The sequence below is a fragment of the Leucopleurus acutus genome (assembly GCF_964270905.1).
Source record: "Leucopleurus acutus genome assembly, chromosome: 12".
Taxonomy (NCBI): domain Eukaryota; kingdom Metazoa; phylum Chordata; class Mammalia; order Artiodactyla; family Delphinidae; genus Leucopleurus; species Leucopleurus acutus.
The window spans coordinates 932,166-945,193 of NC_139154.1; the positions used below are offsets into that span (position 1 = coordinate 932,166).

Sequence of the window (13,028 nt, forward strand, 5' to 3'; positions counted from 1 at the left end):
TTAGGCAAGATATAACAAGGGAATATGGTGGTGATGGAAACTCTCAGGATCCACTGTGGCCCCGTGTTCTGGGGAGAAGTCCTGGGGACTCCTGGATGTGAGGAGGCAACTTAAGTGGGTGGCTGTTACCTCTTCTGAGGACCTTTGAGGCAGAAGAATCAGGTGTCTCTGGGGAAGTAGTATCTGCTCCATCTTCAAACACCTGGATCTGAGGACACAGAATAGACTCTATATAGCTAGATCAAGGCTGGATGTAATATGGGCCCCTCCCCAGGCCTTAAGCAAACCTGGGGTACAGGGCAGCTTCCTTAAGGATAGCTCTTAATCTTCCCTCCCCCATTACCTCCCACTCTACCAACCAGAGACTTATGCTCATGCCCAGGAAAAGGGAGCACCAACACACCAGCCGCACATGCAACAGAGCATGTACACACACACACACACACACACACACACACACACACACACACAGAGGAGGTGAGTACCTGGGATTGGCGCACAAAGATGCCATGCCCTTCGTCACAAGTGAAGTACTTCCTGCCTTGGACAGTTCCATCATTCTTGCCTTTTGCTTCATCCAGGATCACACCTACCCATTTGCCAGTGGCAAATAGCGTGGCTCCAACATAGGCCACAGTGCCACGGTAGCCTTTTCCAATCACCTCCACGCGGGAGCCCACTCGCAGAGGCCGGGCACTTGCCTCCGCACTCATTCTGCTGCCGCTGGGAGTCTGAAAGACACATGCAAACATACATAGTTAAAAGCCTCAGGTCAACGGTGTCACCCTAATATATAAGAAAGGCCCCAATCAGGATCCTGGCCTGAAAAGGGATCAAAAGTCACTTCCCTGAACCCCATTCTCAAGGTAAAGTGTCCCCACCACCACCACCAAATTCCCTTTTGAAAATATGTCAGTGCTGTGTTCTAAAACTTCTCAAAACGCCTCTGGAATCTGCCAGAATTTTTAAGAGATTATATTTAAATTTAATAAATCAGAATTCATTGCTAGATCTGTGAATGTCACCCCACACGGCTGCTTTCTCAAGGAGCACTGCCCCCTAGGAGGGGAATGAAGCTCAAACAAATAACTCAGTTTAGACCAGGCTCCCCACAACCCAGTGCCTGACTCAAAAGCCTGAGCTGGGAAGACAGGTGAGTCAGTGAGTGACCCCACTAACCCTGTTCCCTCCCTACTGCTGCCTGTCCTCCCTGAGGGCACACAACTGTGCCTTCTTCCAGCCCTTAAGTCACTACCACTCCTTCGTGACCTGACTTCCCCGCCCCCACCAGCACACTCCTAGACGCCTCACCAAGCCCATCCAACAATTCACTCCCTTCTTCCTGGCCTGAGCCCTGTTCTATCAACTCTCTACCCACAAGTTCTGGAGATCCTTCACTCATGCTATGTCACTATAAAAAGAAAAATAAAGGCCAGGTAAATCGGGTACCTCAGATCTGTCCTGCATCTGTCCCCCAGACTCTGCCCAGTGGTTCAAATGGATGGCTTATCACCCTATCCATGGTGATAATGGACAAGACAAGGGAACAGACTAAACATTGTCCTTGGGAAGCTCTCATCTTCTGACATACCCATGATGACAGGACAACATGAAATTAGGTTCCAAATAGGCCCACGGCTTAGAAGAAAATCACACCTAAGCCATTTTTAGCAATAGCAGCTCTATGAACCAGGGGCCTTGCAACAAACAGAGAAGGAAGCATGAAGAAGTGACAGCATGGCCTTGAAGACTCCACAGGGCCCCCTTCTGATGCCCCCTCCTGGCTTCATAAGAGAGCTCTGCCAGAGCCAGTGACTCCCTAACTCTCTTCCCCAAAGAGCTCATCCAAGAAGGTGAGGATACCGTTCCCAGGGGCTCCGAGAGGCCAGATCATACCTGGGACAGCCGAGTGGCTCTCACAGACCTGACAATAAAAGGAACTGACAGTAACATCAGGGCTGGCCCCAAACTCAGAGATGCTCTCCAACCTCCTAACCCTAATAAGCCTCTCAGAATCAGGTGGACACAAGAGTGGCTACAGATTCAATCTCAGTCAGAAGAGCAAGAAAGCGAGTGACAAACAACAAAGCAGCTCTAAAGAAAGACTTCACTGAAAGACCATTCCAACCCACCAACCCCATTTGTAATCCCCAAGATAGTCTGGCCCCCTCAGGAACCTCTGGCCTGAGGTCCACTTGGAGTCAAAGGTCAGGCCTTACCAGTACCCAGAGAGGGCCCAACTCTGGGAAGGGAAGCCTGTGCAGTCCCACACGGTCAGGGCCACGAGTGGCCCCAGCCTAGCTACCGCCTGTCTCCCCACCCCCCACAGCAATGTCCACAGCCACCCAAGGCCTTCTCCAGAAGCCCTCCCGTGGCCATCCCAGATCAGGACCACTTACCCGACTGTACACGTGCCTCTTGCTCTGGGCCATGTTGCTCACCCGGCCTCTACCCCCTCCCCCAGCTGGCCAAAGACAGAAAGAAAAGGCAGAAACCTAGGCAGGAGGGTCAGGGCTCCAGGCCCTCATGGACAAACACAGAAGCCAGCAAGCGTGGCCCTCCCTAGTCCATGGACCTCCCTGGGTGGCCTACTGGGGTAGGGGTAGGGACAGAGATGGGGGCTGAGGAGCAAGTCCCCTCTGCTGCTGGAGGATTCCTGAACCCAGAGACACCGAATCCTGCTTGCCAGCTGATGAGTCTCACTCTGCGCTAGTGCTGCTCTAGACTTGTCAGGAATCGAGCTAGCCTCTGGGTCCTAGTGCCCCCTTGCTTCACCTGGGCCAGTCAAGAGGGACAGAGTATAAGGGACTAGGCCCCCGCCAAAGACCCTCAACACTCACCTCTAAAGTACACTGTCCTACGGCTGGGAGCACAGCCCTGCTGATCCTCCTAATCTGCAACCCCTCACCGTCACTGCTACCCTTCCCACCCCCAGGATGTGAGGCCTCAGCAGACCCACAAGCATCAAGTGACACATTCACACAGCCAAAATAAGGGTCTCTCGCCCCCCTTTCTGGTGCTCTTCCTCCTCCCTCCACTTTCTAAACTCTGGAGTCACGTCCAAACCCACGTGATTAGGGTCTGAATTTCAATCTCACCCTGGGCCGGAGCAGCCAGGCCCCCTGCCCAATACACAGCAAAGGAAGGGCAGCAATGGAGGCAACTTCACACACACACACACACACACACACACACACACACACACACACACACACACAGCAAAGCAAGTCAAGTACCCCAGCTCCCTCAACACTGGCAAAGGTTGCCACGGTCATTCTTCCTCCCTTCTAGTCATTATAAAGGGCCAGGCTCTGAACCCTAAGAGTATCAGGTTCAAACGGATAGTAAGGGTGGTGGTCAGAAACAGAGAGTCCCACTTGCCCCCTACAAGTGGGGGCAGTGCCCAGTCCACCTCAGCCACCTGTCCCCTGTACTCTTGGCCTTGCCTCCTAGGCATCTCCCTAAGAGAAACAATGAGATGGTTTGTTTTCTATTTTTCACAAAATTTCTTTAATAACCATATTACTTTTATAATTTAAAATGTTTAATAAGATTATACATTCTAGTGAGAGGTCTCAAGAGGGCTATGTAACCACTTCATTCATTTATCCATCTAATGGGCTAGAAACCAACAGTCCCCGCCCCTAAGTAGCTAACAAGGTTGTCCTGGGGTCTGATCTATGGCTCTACCAGCTACAGTGTGGATGTAGATTCCCTGGGCCGAGGGATACCTGTCTTGTCTGCACTGGGCTTCACTGGCTGAACAGGGTCTTCCTCCATTCCACCCTCTTTCTAAGGCAGGCCAGATAGCCTAATAGGAGAATGATAGCCAACAGCCAGATATATGGCCCCCAAACATCTCTCCACATCTCCAATCCTGGCCAGACCCCCTAGGAAACCATTTCTCTCCTCCTCTGCAAAATCTCCATGTTGCCCCCTCCTTTCCCTATTCACCATTGCACAGGTGGGCAGGGCCATGCAGCTCCTTGCAGCCTGGACTTCTGCATGTTCAGAACACTTTACAGTCTACAGAACACCTTAAAAAACAATTGTATAGTACCATGGTTAAGAATACCGGTTCTAGACTCAGGCTGCTTACATTCAATCCCTGGCTTCACCACTTGGTAGCTACGTAAACTTGGTCCCGTTACTTAACATCTCTGTGCCTCAACTTCCTCATCTATCAACTGGGAACAAAGAACATCTCTGAGAGCTGTTGTGAGGATTAGCTGAGATAATCCATGTAAAACACTTAGGACACTGCCTGGTACTTAGTAAGCACTCAACAAAGTTAGCTAATAACTTAGTTATCAACATATTTGGACATCAAAATAACCCCATAAGAGGCAAGCCAGGAACAATGCTGACAAGAAAACAGGGCTTAGAGAACTGAGCAACTTCCCTGAAGTCACACAGAAGACAAGGAGTGGAGCCGCAACTGGAACCAAAGCCTGAACCAGAACCCTCTGCACTTTTTACTCTCCTCATTGATACCACACATATTTCTAGGCTTCCAAAGCTGTGCTCTTCCTCTGGACCACACTACCTTCAAAGATTCAAAAGAGTGCACATCCAAGAACATCACAGCTCACTAGCCACACAAGTGTATATAGTCATCTAACTTCTTAGATGCTGTTTCTTCTATAAGATGGGACTATCACCTGCCATATCTACATTACTGCTCAAATAAGATAAAGCACATAAAAGTGCTCTGTAAAAAAATGCAGAAGCTGTATAGGTATTAAAATAAAATGTCTAGATGATAAATATTATAAGGAATTACAGAGAGGAAAAAGGTAAGCTAAAAAGAAAAGGGATACTTGATTATCCCTTGAATCATGAGGTTTTTGTTTGGATATGTGGAGAGGAAAAGCCTGCAAACATTGTAATTTGTGAGTACAGTATGAGTAGACACAGAAATAATTTTGCTTGACTGGGGAAAGTTAAAGATGACTAGCTTGGCTGAATCAGTGAATTCTGATGAGTTCGCCTATCAAACTATAAGCCTTTTACAGCAGACTCCTCAACTTTTCCTCTTTATGATCCCATCACTCTTAGCTCATGAAGTCAAATATTTATTGAATGAATTAACACTGACATTGAGATGTATTAGAAAGTAAATATGGATAGTCAGGGAATTTAACATCACGTAGAGATAGATGAATTGGATCCGATAACAACAGGAAGCCAGTCTCTTCCTGAGCAGGAGACTGGCATAATGAAAACTATTTTAGGAAGATCAAACAGGTGGCAGAGAGCAGAATGGAGTGGAGGCAAGAGCAACTTGATAAAGACAGGGAAAACAGCAAGGAGGCTATGGCAGTAATGAGCAAGGGGTGAGGAGGTCTGAGCCAGGCTCATGAGAGAAAAAGAGAGGGAAGAGGAAATGGACCGATTCAGAGACAGTACAAAAAAGCCCCGAGAAGGCCCTATGATAGATCAGACATGGGGAAAGAAGCAGCAGGCCTGTATGGGCTCTGGAGATGGACAGACCTGGGTACAGCTTTGGTTCTCTTATTTCCTCATGTGTATGACTCTGGGTAAGATATTTTCAGAGCCCTGGTTACCTCAACTGAAAAAAGGGGGAAATAATACCTACCTCACAGGGATGTTGTGAGGATTAAATAAGACTGAAGTAGAGCATTTAGTATAGTGCTGAGCACAGAATGCGTGTTCAACAAATTGTAGATATTGTCTTCATCATTACCGAGAGGGTACATCAATGACAACTGCACACAGTAGGAACTAAAACCTTGCCTGAATAAATGGATGGATGAATGAATGCATGGATAAGTAAAGGAATGAATAAACTTGGGAGTTTTCAAGCAGGAATAATGGGAGAGTGATGATTGATAACAAGAGAATTGGGACAGGAAACTGAACATGTTAAGAGAGAGAAAATAAGTCATAGGGCCTTCTCAGAGGCAAATTTAACTGTGACCACTAACACGTGTACTTCACGATCTCCTTCCAAAACGAACCTGTGATGCAGACAACATGGATTCCACTATTTCCATTCTACAGGTGACAGAATTGAGTCTCAGAAGTCAAACAACTCACCTAAGTCTCATAGCCAGCAGGGCACATGTGAGTAGGAAGGGGGGCACATTTGACTAGCTGTACAGGTAGGTGATCCTTCAACAGCACCATTGGGCCCCACCCCATGTCACACAGGACAACTCTGAGTTACATGCTACCTCAGCCAGAAGACAGATACTCCCTGGATTTCTAATCCATTTTCCTCCCCAATGATACTAAATACTAATCAAAACTCTAGGAAAATGGAAAGAGAGGAGGGAAAGAAATCTGTTTCTGATAGATTACCAGTGGTCTTGGAGAACATTTCAGAAATGACAGGAAAAGAAGTGGATTATTAGGAATTAAGGAGGAACTAGTAAGGAGGAAAAGCCTCTTTGGCACCCAGCCTGCACCATTTCTACCTTGCTTTTACTGGTACCCCAGCATCCTTTATGCCCCTGGCCTCCTCTTGTCTCACCTTACCAAACCTTGATCCTGGGCTAACCCAACTGTTTGCTTTCTCTGATCCCACCTGTAGAGGTCTGAAATCCAGGCAGTCTGACAGCAGGGTCCACACACTTGAACTGAACTGCATTAGGCACGGGGTATTTTGATTTGGTTGCAAAGAGATAAAATGAAACATAAAGGTAATCAGCAAGATACAGATTTTCTTATAACTAGGGTGAAGTTGTACATCTCTAAAAGCACTAGTAGGAGTGGGATATGTGTGGATATAAGTCCCTCAGGAGTCAGGAAAGGAGAGGGGAATAGAAGCTCAGGTACTGGAAGCTTGGAAGGCCAGATTCCAGATATGCACAGGAACCCCGAAAGAAGATAAACAGAGCTTTTTATTCCTAGGTCCTACTCCAGTATCTGCCTTGCCGATCTCACACAGATAGGACCTAGACCCTAAATAGACTTTTTTTTTTACCTCTCCAGCTCTTCATTATCCCCAGAAATTTCTGTAGCCCACTCTCAAACTGAATACAGGTCTATCCCCTCCCAGGATATCCTCCTCCCCTAGGAATACCCAGTGACTACCAGGCCCACCTCCAAAGGGCCCAGACCTCCAAGAGCCAGGAAGGAAAGCTACACAATATGCCTCACTTATCCTCAATGAAGGCACTTCTGCAGGAAGGCAACAAGCACTTGAGTGCAGCCTGGTACTCAAGAATTGCAAGCCGGGACTTCCCTGGTGGCGCAGTGGTTAAGAATCCACCTGCCAACGCTGGGGACACGGGTTTGATCCCTGGTCTGGGAAGATCCCACATGCTGTGGAGCAACTAAGCCCGTTGCCACAATGACTGAAGCCTGCACGCCTAGAGCCTGTGCTCCTCAACAAGAGAAGCCACCGCAATGAGAAGCCCGCACAACGGAACAGGAGCCCCCACTCGCTGCAACTAGAGAAAGCCCACGGGCAGCAACAAAGACCCAAAGCAGCCAATAAATAAATAAATAAATGTTCTTTGAAAAGAAAAAGAACTGCAACCCTCCCAGAGCTAGCAGCAGTCCTACTTAATAGCCTACTCGAAGTTCCTGCTGCTTTCTCCCCATGATCAACCAGCAAGTCCCTGGCACTAGGACCCTGCAGACAGGGAACCCTGAGCCTGCGCTCTAAAGAGAGAGATGCACCATTTCACAACTTCAGCAAAAGCCAAAGCAGCCAACAAAGCCACAGCTACCTCGGCTGTGCTGGGCTCTGCCATTTGGGCAGCTCACCGGCCACTCCCCAGAAGCAGAGCATTCTGTCCTTTCTCTTTTTAAATCCACGTCATCATCTGATCATAATGGGAATCAATCTCAAGTCACCACGCAAAGGCGTATCCATGGCAACATCAAGAGGAAGGACACAGAAATGATGCTCCAGTGGCTGCAGCAGGAAAAGGTAAGTCCATTTCTCTTCCACCCATGCCATCTCATCATTCTCCCCTTTCACTCAAGTCAGGTGTGCACCTTACCTACAAATGCTAGCTATCCCACCAATGGGGAAAACAAAGGTGAGTGTTAATAATCTATGCTATTATATAAGGTCATAGGTCTGCCTAGTCCCATAACTGGCAGCAAAAATTCTTTTTCTGGCTGACTGAGACAAGATCTCTTTTCTTATTCACCATCTCAATTGACATGGTCTCAGCCTGCAGTACCTAACAAATCATCATCAGTCACTTGTCTTTCTAGTCAGATTGCTGGGAAATCACACAAGGATTTCAGAATTCTGTATGTAGTTGTAAAAATACAGCAGCAACACTGACTCTACCACCCTGCTCACCCAGGCCACTAACATACCCACAGACTGGCCCTCCTTAGCAGCCCTAAACTCCAGCCCCTCAAGGACCAGAAACTGGGAGTTGGGATGAAATTTCTGCCTTTCTCTGATGCCTCAAGGAAGGAATGCCATTTCTGCAGAGGTAAGAGAGTCATCAGACATAAGTTCTACTAAGTGTAAGTAATACTCCATGCCTCAATTTCTCCTTCTGTAAAACATAAATACTAACAATACCTTTCTAACAGGGTTGTTGTCAAAATCACGTGAGAATGCCTGAAAAGCACTAAGAAGAGTGTCTGGTATGAAGCACTCAATAAAAGTCAGCCATAATTATTATGAAGAAGAGGAAAGAGAGGCCTACAGTGCAGGATTCAAGTTCGGAGGGTACTCAATGTTCTTGGAGCATATCTCAACTCTGCTCTCTTTCCCTTTCCTCTCTGGACAATTTCAAGTTTCCCTTACCACTATCAAGTCCCTGTTCCTATCCGAGCCCACACCAGGACCCCCACCCCTCAGCAGATAACCTTGCTGAGAAAGGAAATTGAACCTATTAGATAAGAATTCCTTTGCAAATTTAGGTGTATCCATCATTGCCTCTTTCTTCCTACATTCTTTTCCTTTCTTCTGTCATTCCTCTTCAAAAGAAATGATGTCTCCTTTTCAGAGACAACCCTCCACCCTCCTCTGCAATCATTTCCTTTGTGCCTTCAAATGCAACCTCTCTATATTGGCTCTTACACATCATCGGATAACCCATGCTCAAGACTTCTATTCTAGGAAAATCTGTCTCTAGTCTCTGCTACGCCTCCACAAGCTGCCACCATCTTCCTTGCTTCCTTCCTTCCCAAACTACTCAAAGTGAGTACATCCTCCCTATCCTCACTTCCCATCCACTCTTCAATCCACCTGGCTCCCATCCAGCTGCTCACACTAAAAAAATAAAAGAGCCCTGGTGACCACAATCTCCTAACTGCCCAATCTCAAAGTACATTTTCCAAGCTCATCCTACTTGACCTCGCTGTACCAACAGAGGCTGCTGATTCTCTTCCTGCAACTTTTTCCTCTGTAGCTCCCTGGACAACATTCTCTCTCACCTTGCCCACCAATCCCTGTCGTCTCCTCTGTTATCTTCAGTCTTCTATAAGCATGGCTAGGCTCATCCATTCCAACTGCATCAACTACCACTTACATCTACCACCCCTAGACACACACTCTCTTCTGAACTCCAGACCCACATTTCCACCTATCTGCTAAGCGCCACAGATGCCCAAATTCAACATGACCCAAAACACACGGAAGCTTCCCCCAGCAAATGTTCCTCATCTATACTCCCCCTTTACTACTGGTACCACCATCAATCCAAAATAGAAAACTGAGTCATCCTCAACAACTCCCTCTCTCTCTTGTTCTCAACAACCAATTAATTAGTCATTACGTCAGGTGAACTCTGTCTCTACAACCTCCAATATATCCCCTCCTTCCCATCCCCACTAATACTTAATTCAGCTTGAAGCCAAGCCCAGGTTACTACAAGAGTCTCCTGATGTCCTGGATCCAGATTCTCCCCTTTCAGTCTATTTCCACAATTAGTTTTCCAAAATATAACCACATCACCCCCCTGCCTAAAAACCTCCAATGGCTTTCCTCCCACAAACTTGAATCTTAGAACAAAACTACAGGCCATTAAAAACCTGGCCTCGGCTTCCCTGGTGGCGCAGTGGTTGGGAGTCCGCCTGCCGATGCAGGGGACACAGGTTCGCGCCCCGGTCCGGGAGGATCCCACATGCCGCGGAGCGGCTGGGCCCGTGAGCCATGGCCGCTGAGCCTGCGTGTCTGGAGCCTGTGCTCTGCAACGGGAGAGGCCACAACAGTGAGAGGCCCGCATACCGCAAAAAAAAAAAAAAACCTGGCCTCATTATGAATCTAATCTCATCAATCACCTCTCCTTTGATCCCAAAGTTCTCTTAGATTCCAGCCACTTGGATCTATCTATCTTATGCCTCTGCAAATGTTGCAAACGTCACCAAGTCTCTCTCTTCATCTTCAAGACTCAACTTACTTATCACCTCTTTCCTGAATATTTCCCTGATTTCTCCATGTGGAGTTAGTCATTCCCTCCTCTGCCCAACACTTTGGAAATATCTCTATTACAAGATCCCATTTTACTTACAATATCGTCTCCCTTAGCCCATCGTGAATTCCTCCAGGGCACAGAATTTTTATTCATCTCAGTATCCTAAGCACTGAACACAGAAGACACTCAATGTTGAATAGAAGCCTATACCAACACCAGGCTCTAGGGATATAAATTGGTTCTGACAGGTTTCCCAGAGACACCATGGGGGAAGTACAACAGTCAGGCGCACATACACCCCAAGAGATGTAGCTCTTTGCTCACCAGATAGGAGCCTAAGAAACTAAAAGTGCAGGGACAGCTCCAGGTCCTATGGAATTTGGTAGTGACAAAAAATCACAACCTCATATGCTTCCAGGGTAAAAGGATGGGGGGGGGGGTAAAAGGATATGAGAGAGAGAGAGAGAGAGAGAGAGAGAGAGAGAGAGAGAGAGAGAGAGAGAGAGATGGAGGGGGGGACACCTCTAGGCTCTAGGGGAAGTGCAGATCTTTTGGGAAAATAGCTTTAGCGTGGCTTCACAGTGGCAAGGGTCCAGTCTCTGCTTCAGTGAAACCCTCAGTGGATATGTGGGAGCTTGGGGAGGTCAGACTGGATAGCCAATTTGTCCATCAGCCAAGTACAACTAATATTAGCTGGAACTTCAAAACAAAAATTATATAAAACAAAATTCAGAGACTCCAGGATGGCAAGGACCCTAAGATAGATTTGAATCAGTCAATTGCTCAGCATTTACCTTCTCAGAGGACACTGAGGATCCAGTTCTCAATTCCCTTGGTATGGGACAGCTAACCCAAGGCCCACACACCACCCAGTACCAATAGACAGGCTAAACAACCTACGAATCCTCTACCAAAATCCCTCCCGACCTATAACTCCAAACAGCCACTAACAATGATAGATCCGAGCAAGTACAACCTATGGCAGTTGTCGATCACGTATTATGATTTTCCCAACTATTTTGACTCCTCCCTAACAACTTCTTTTCCTTTGTAACCTCATGTGCATTCAGGCCCAATTTATCAATTCCTCCTCAGTATTGCCTCCTGCATTCTTCCTTTCTCTTCCATTACCACCGTCATCACTTTGGTCTGCCATGTAACAGCTTTGAGAATTCAGGCAAATCATTTACTCTCTTTGGTGCCTCATCTATAAAACTGGGTAACAGCTGCTCTGCCTACCTCACAGGAAAGGTTGTCTGTGAAAGGTTCTGTAATCTGTAAAATGTTATACATAAACAGAAGGCATTACTATTATCAACCTAAGCCCTCTTTACTGATATGTGAAGCATATCTGGCTCCCTGCCTCTCTCCTTCTCCATTTCCAACCACATTATACACCACAGTAAGACAACTACACACTCTAAAACATTGCTTTGCCCAAAATCTTTCACTGACACACCATTTCCTACTTGAATCAAAAAATTCTGGATCTGACGTACGCAGTGTCATTTCTGGACCACTGTCAGCTGCTTAGGATGCTTTCCCTAGTTTTGCAAGCCCCACCCATCCTTCAAAGTCCAGCTACAGCCCCACTACACTCCACACAGAAGGACTAAATTTATGAGACAGAAATTTGAAACAATGTCATGGAAGAATAAAGGATAATTCAGTTTGGGGAAAACTTGGTAGAAACACTGTCATCTCACACTTTAAGAGTCTTTTTTTTTTTTTTCCACCATGCCACGCAGCTTGTGGGATCTTAGTTCCCTGACCCGGGATTGAACCCAGGGCCTGGCAGTGAAAGCACTAAGTCCTAACCACTGGACCGCCAGGGAATTTCCAAGAGTCATCTTTTAAAGAGGGATTATACTTTTTTTTCTGTTTGATTCTAAGAGATAACCTAGGACCAACAGGATGGAAGTTATAGAGATGTATTTTAGCAATATGAAAAACTTCCTTATTGAGCTATCCCACGATGAAATGGGATGCCTTCCATGCAGTAAATTCCCCATTACTAGAAATGTTCAAGCCCAAACTGGCCACAGGGCAAGGATATTTTAGATGTAATTCAATTATCACAAGGATAACTGGACTAGAATCACAACATTTTAGGTCTGAAGGAAACCTGAGAGATCTTCTAGTCCAGTCTCCTATTTTATAGGTCTGGACAGGGGAAGTGATCATTCAAGGCAGCACAGCTTGCTCTGGAGAGCAGGGAACAGAACATGGTCTCTTTCAATCCAGTGAAAACCCTTGCTACTCGAAGTGTGTGTGGTCCATGGACTGGCAGCATCAGCATCACCCGGGAACTTGTTAAAAATACAGAACTAACCAAAATCTGTACTTGAACAGATTTTGTGTATGTAGCATTAAAGTTCAAAAAGCACTGAGCTACACTGCCCCTTCCAAACCTTGAGTTTCTAATTCTGGAACTCCATTTCCCAAACTGTTTCATATGTTAAACAGAGGTAACACCCAAGAAAAACAGTATTTCCGTTCAAATCTGGGGAACTCTCCACACTATACTTCCAGTAGGAAATTCGTGATAAAAATATCAGTAGCATACTGAAAGTTCCAAAATATTCTGTAGTAAACTTTAACCATGAAGTTTCTGAACATATTGGAGCACAAAATGTCTTTGAAAAAAAAGTTATCCTTAACTACTATCGC

At 46.5% G+C, this 13,028-nt stretch overlaps 1 protein-coding gene across 2 annotated transcripts in view; it reads right to left on the reverse strand.

The window, feature by feature from the left end:
• Positions 1–13,028, reverse strand: part of DCTN1 (dynactin subunit 1) — a 30,537-nt gene that overhangs the window by 16,661 nt on the left and 848 nt on the right. For both annotated transcript variants that reach the window (XM_082852332.1, XM_082852331.1), the window contains exons 2-3: positions 486–731; positions 130–208 (exon numbers count right to left, since the gene is read on the reverse strand). In XM_082852332.1, the coding sequence (XP_082708458.1) occupies positions 130–208; positions 486–713 (307 nt within the window). In that variant the 5' untranslated portion in view covers positions 714–731. The remainder of the gene's footprint in view (positions 1–129; positions 209–485; positions 732–13,028) is intronic.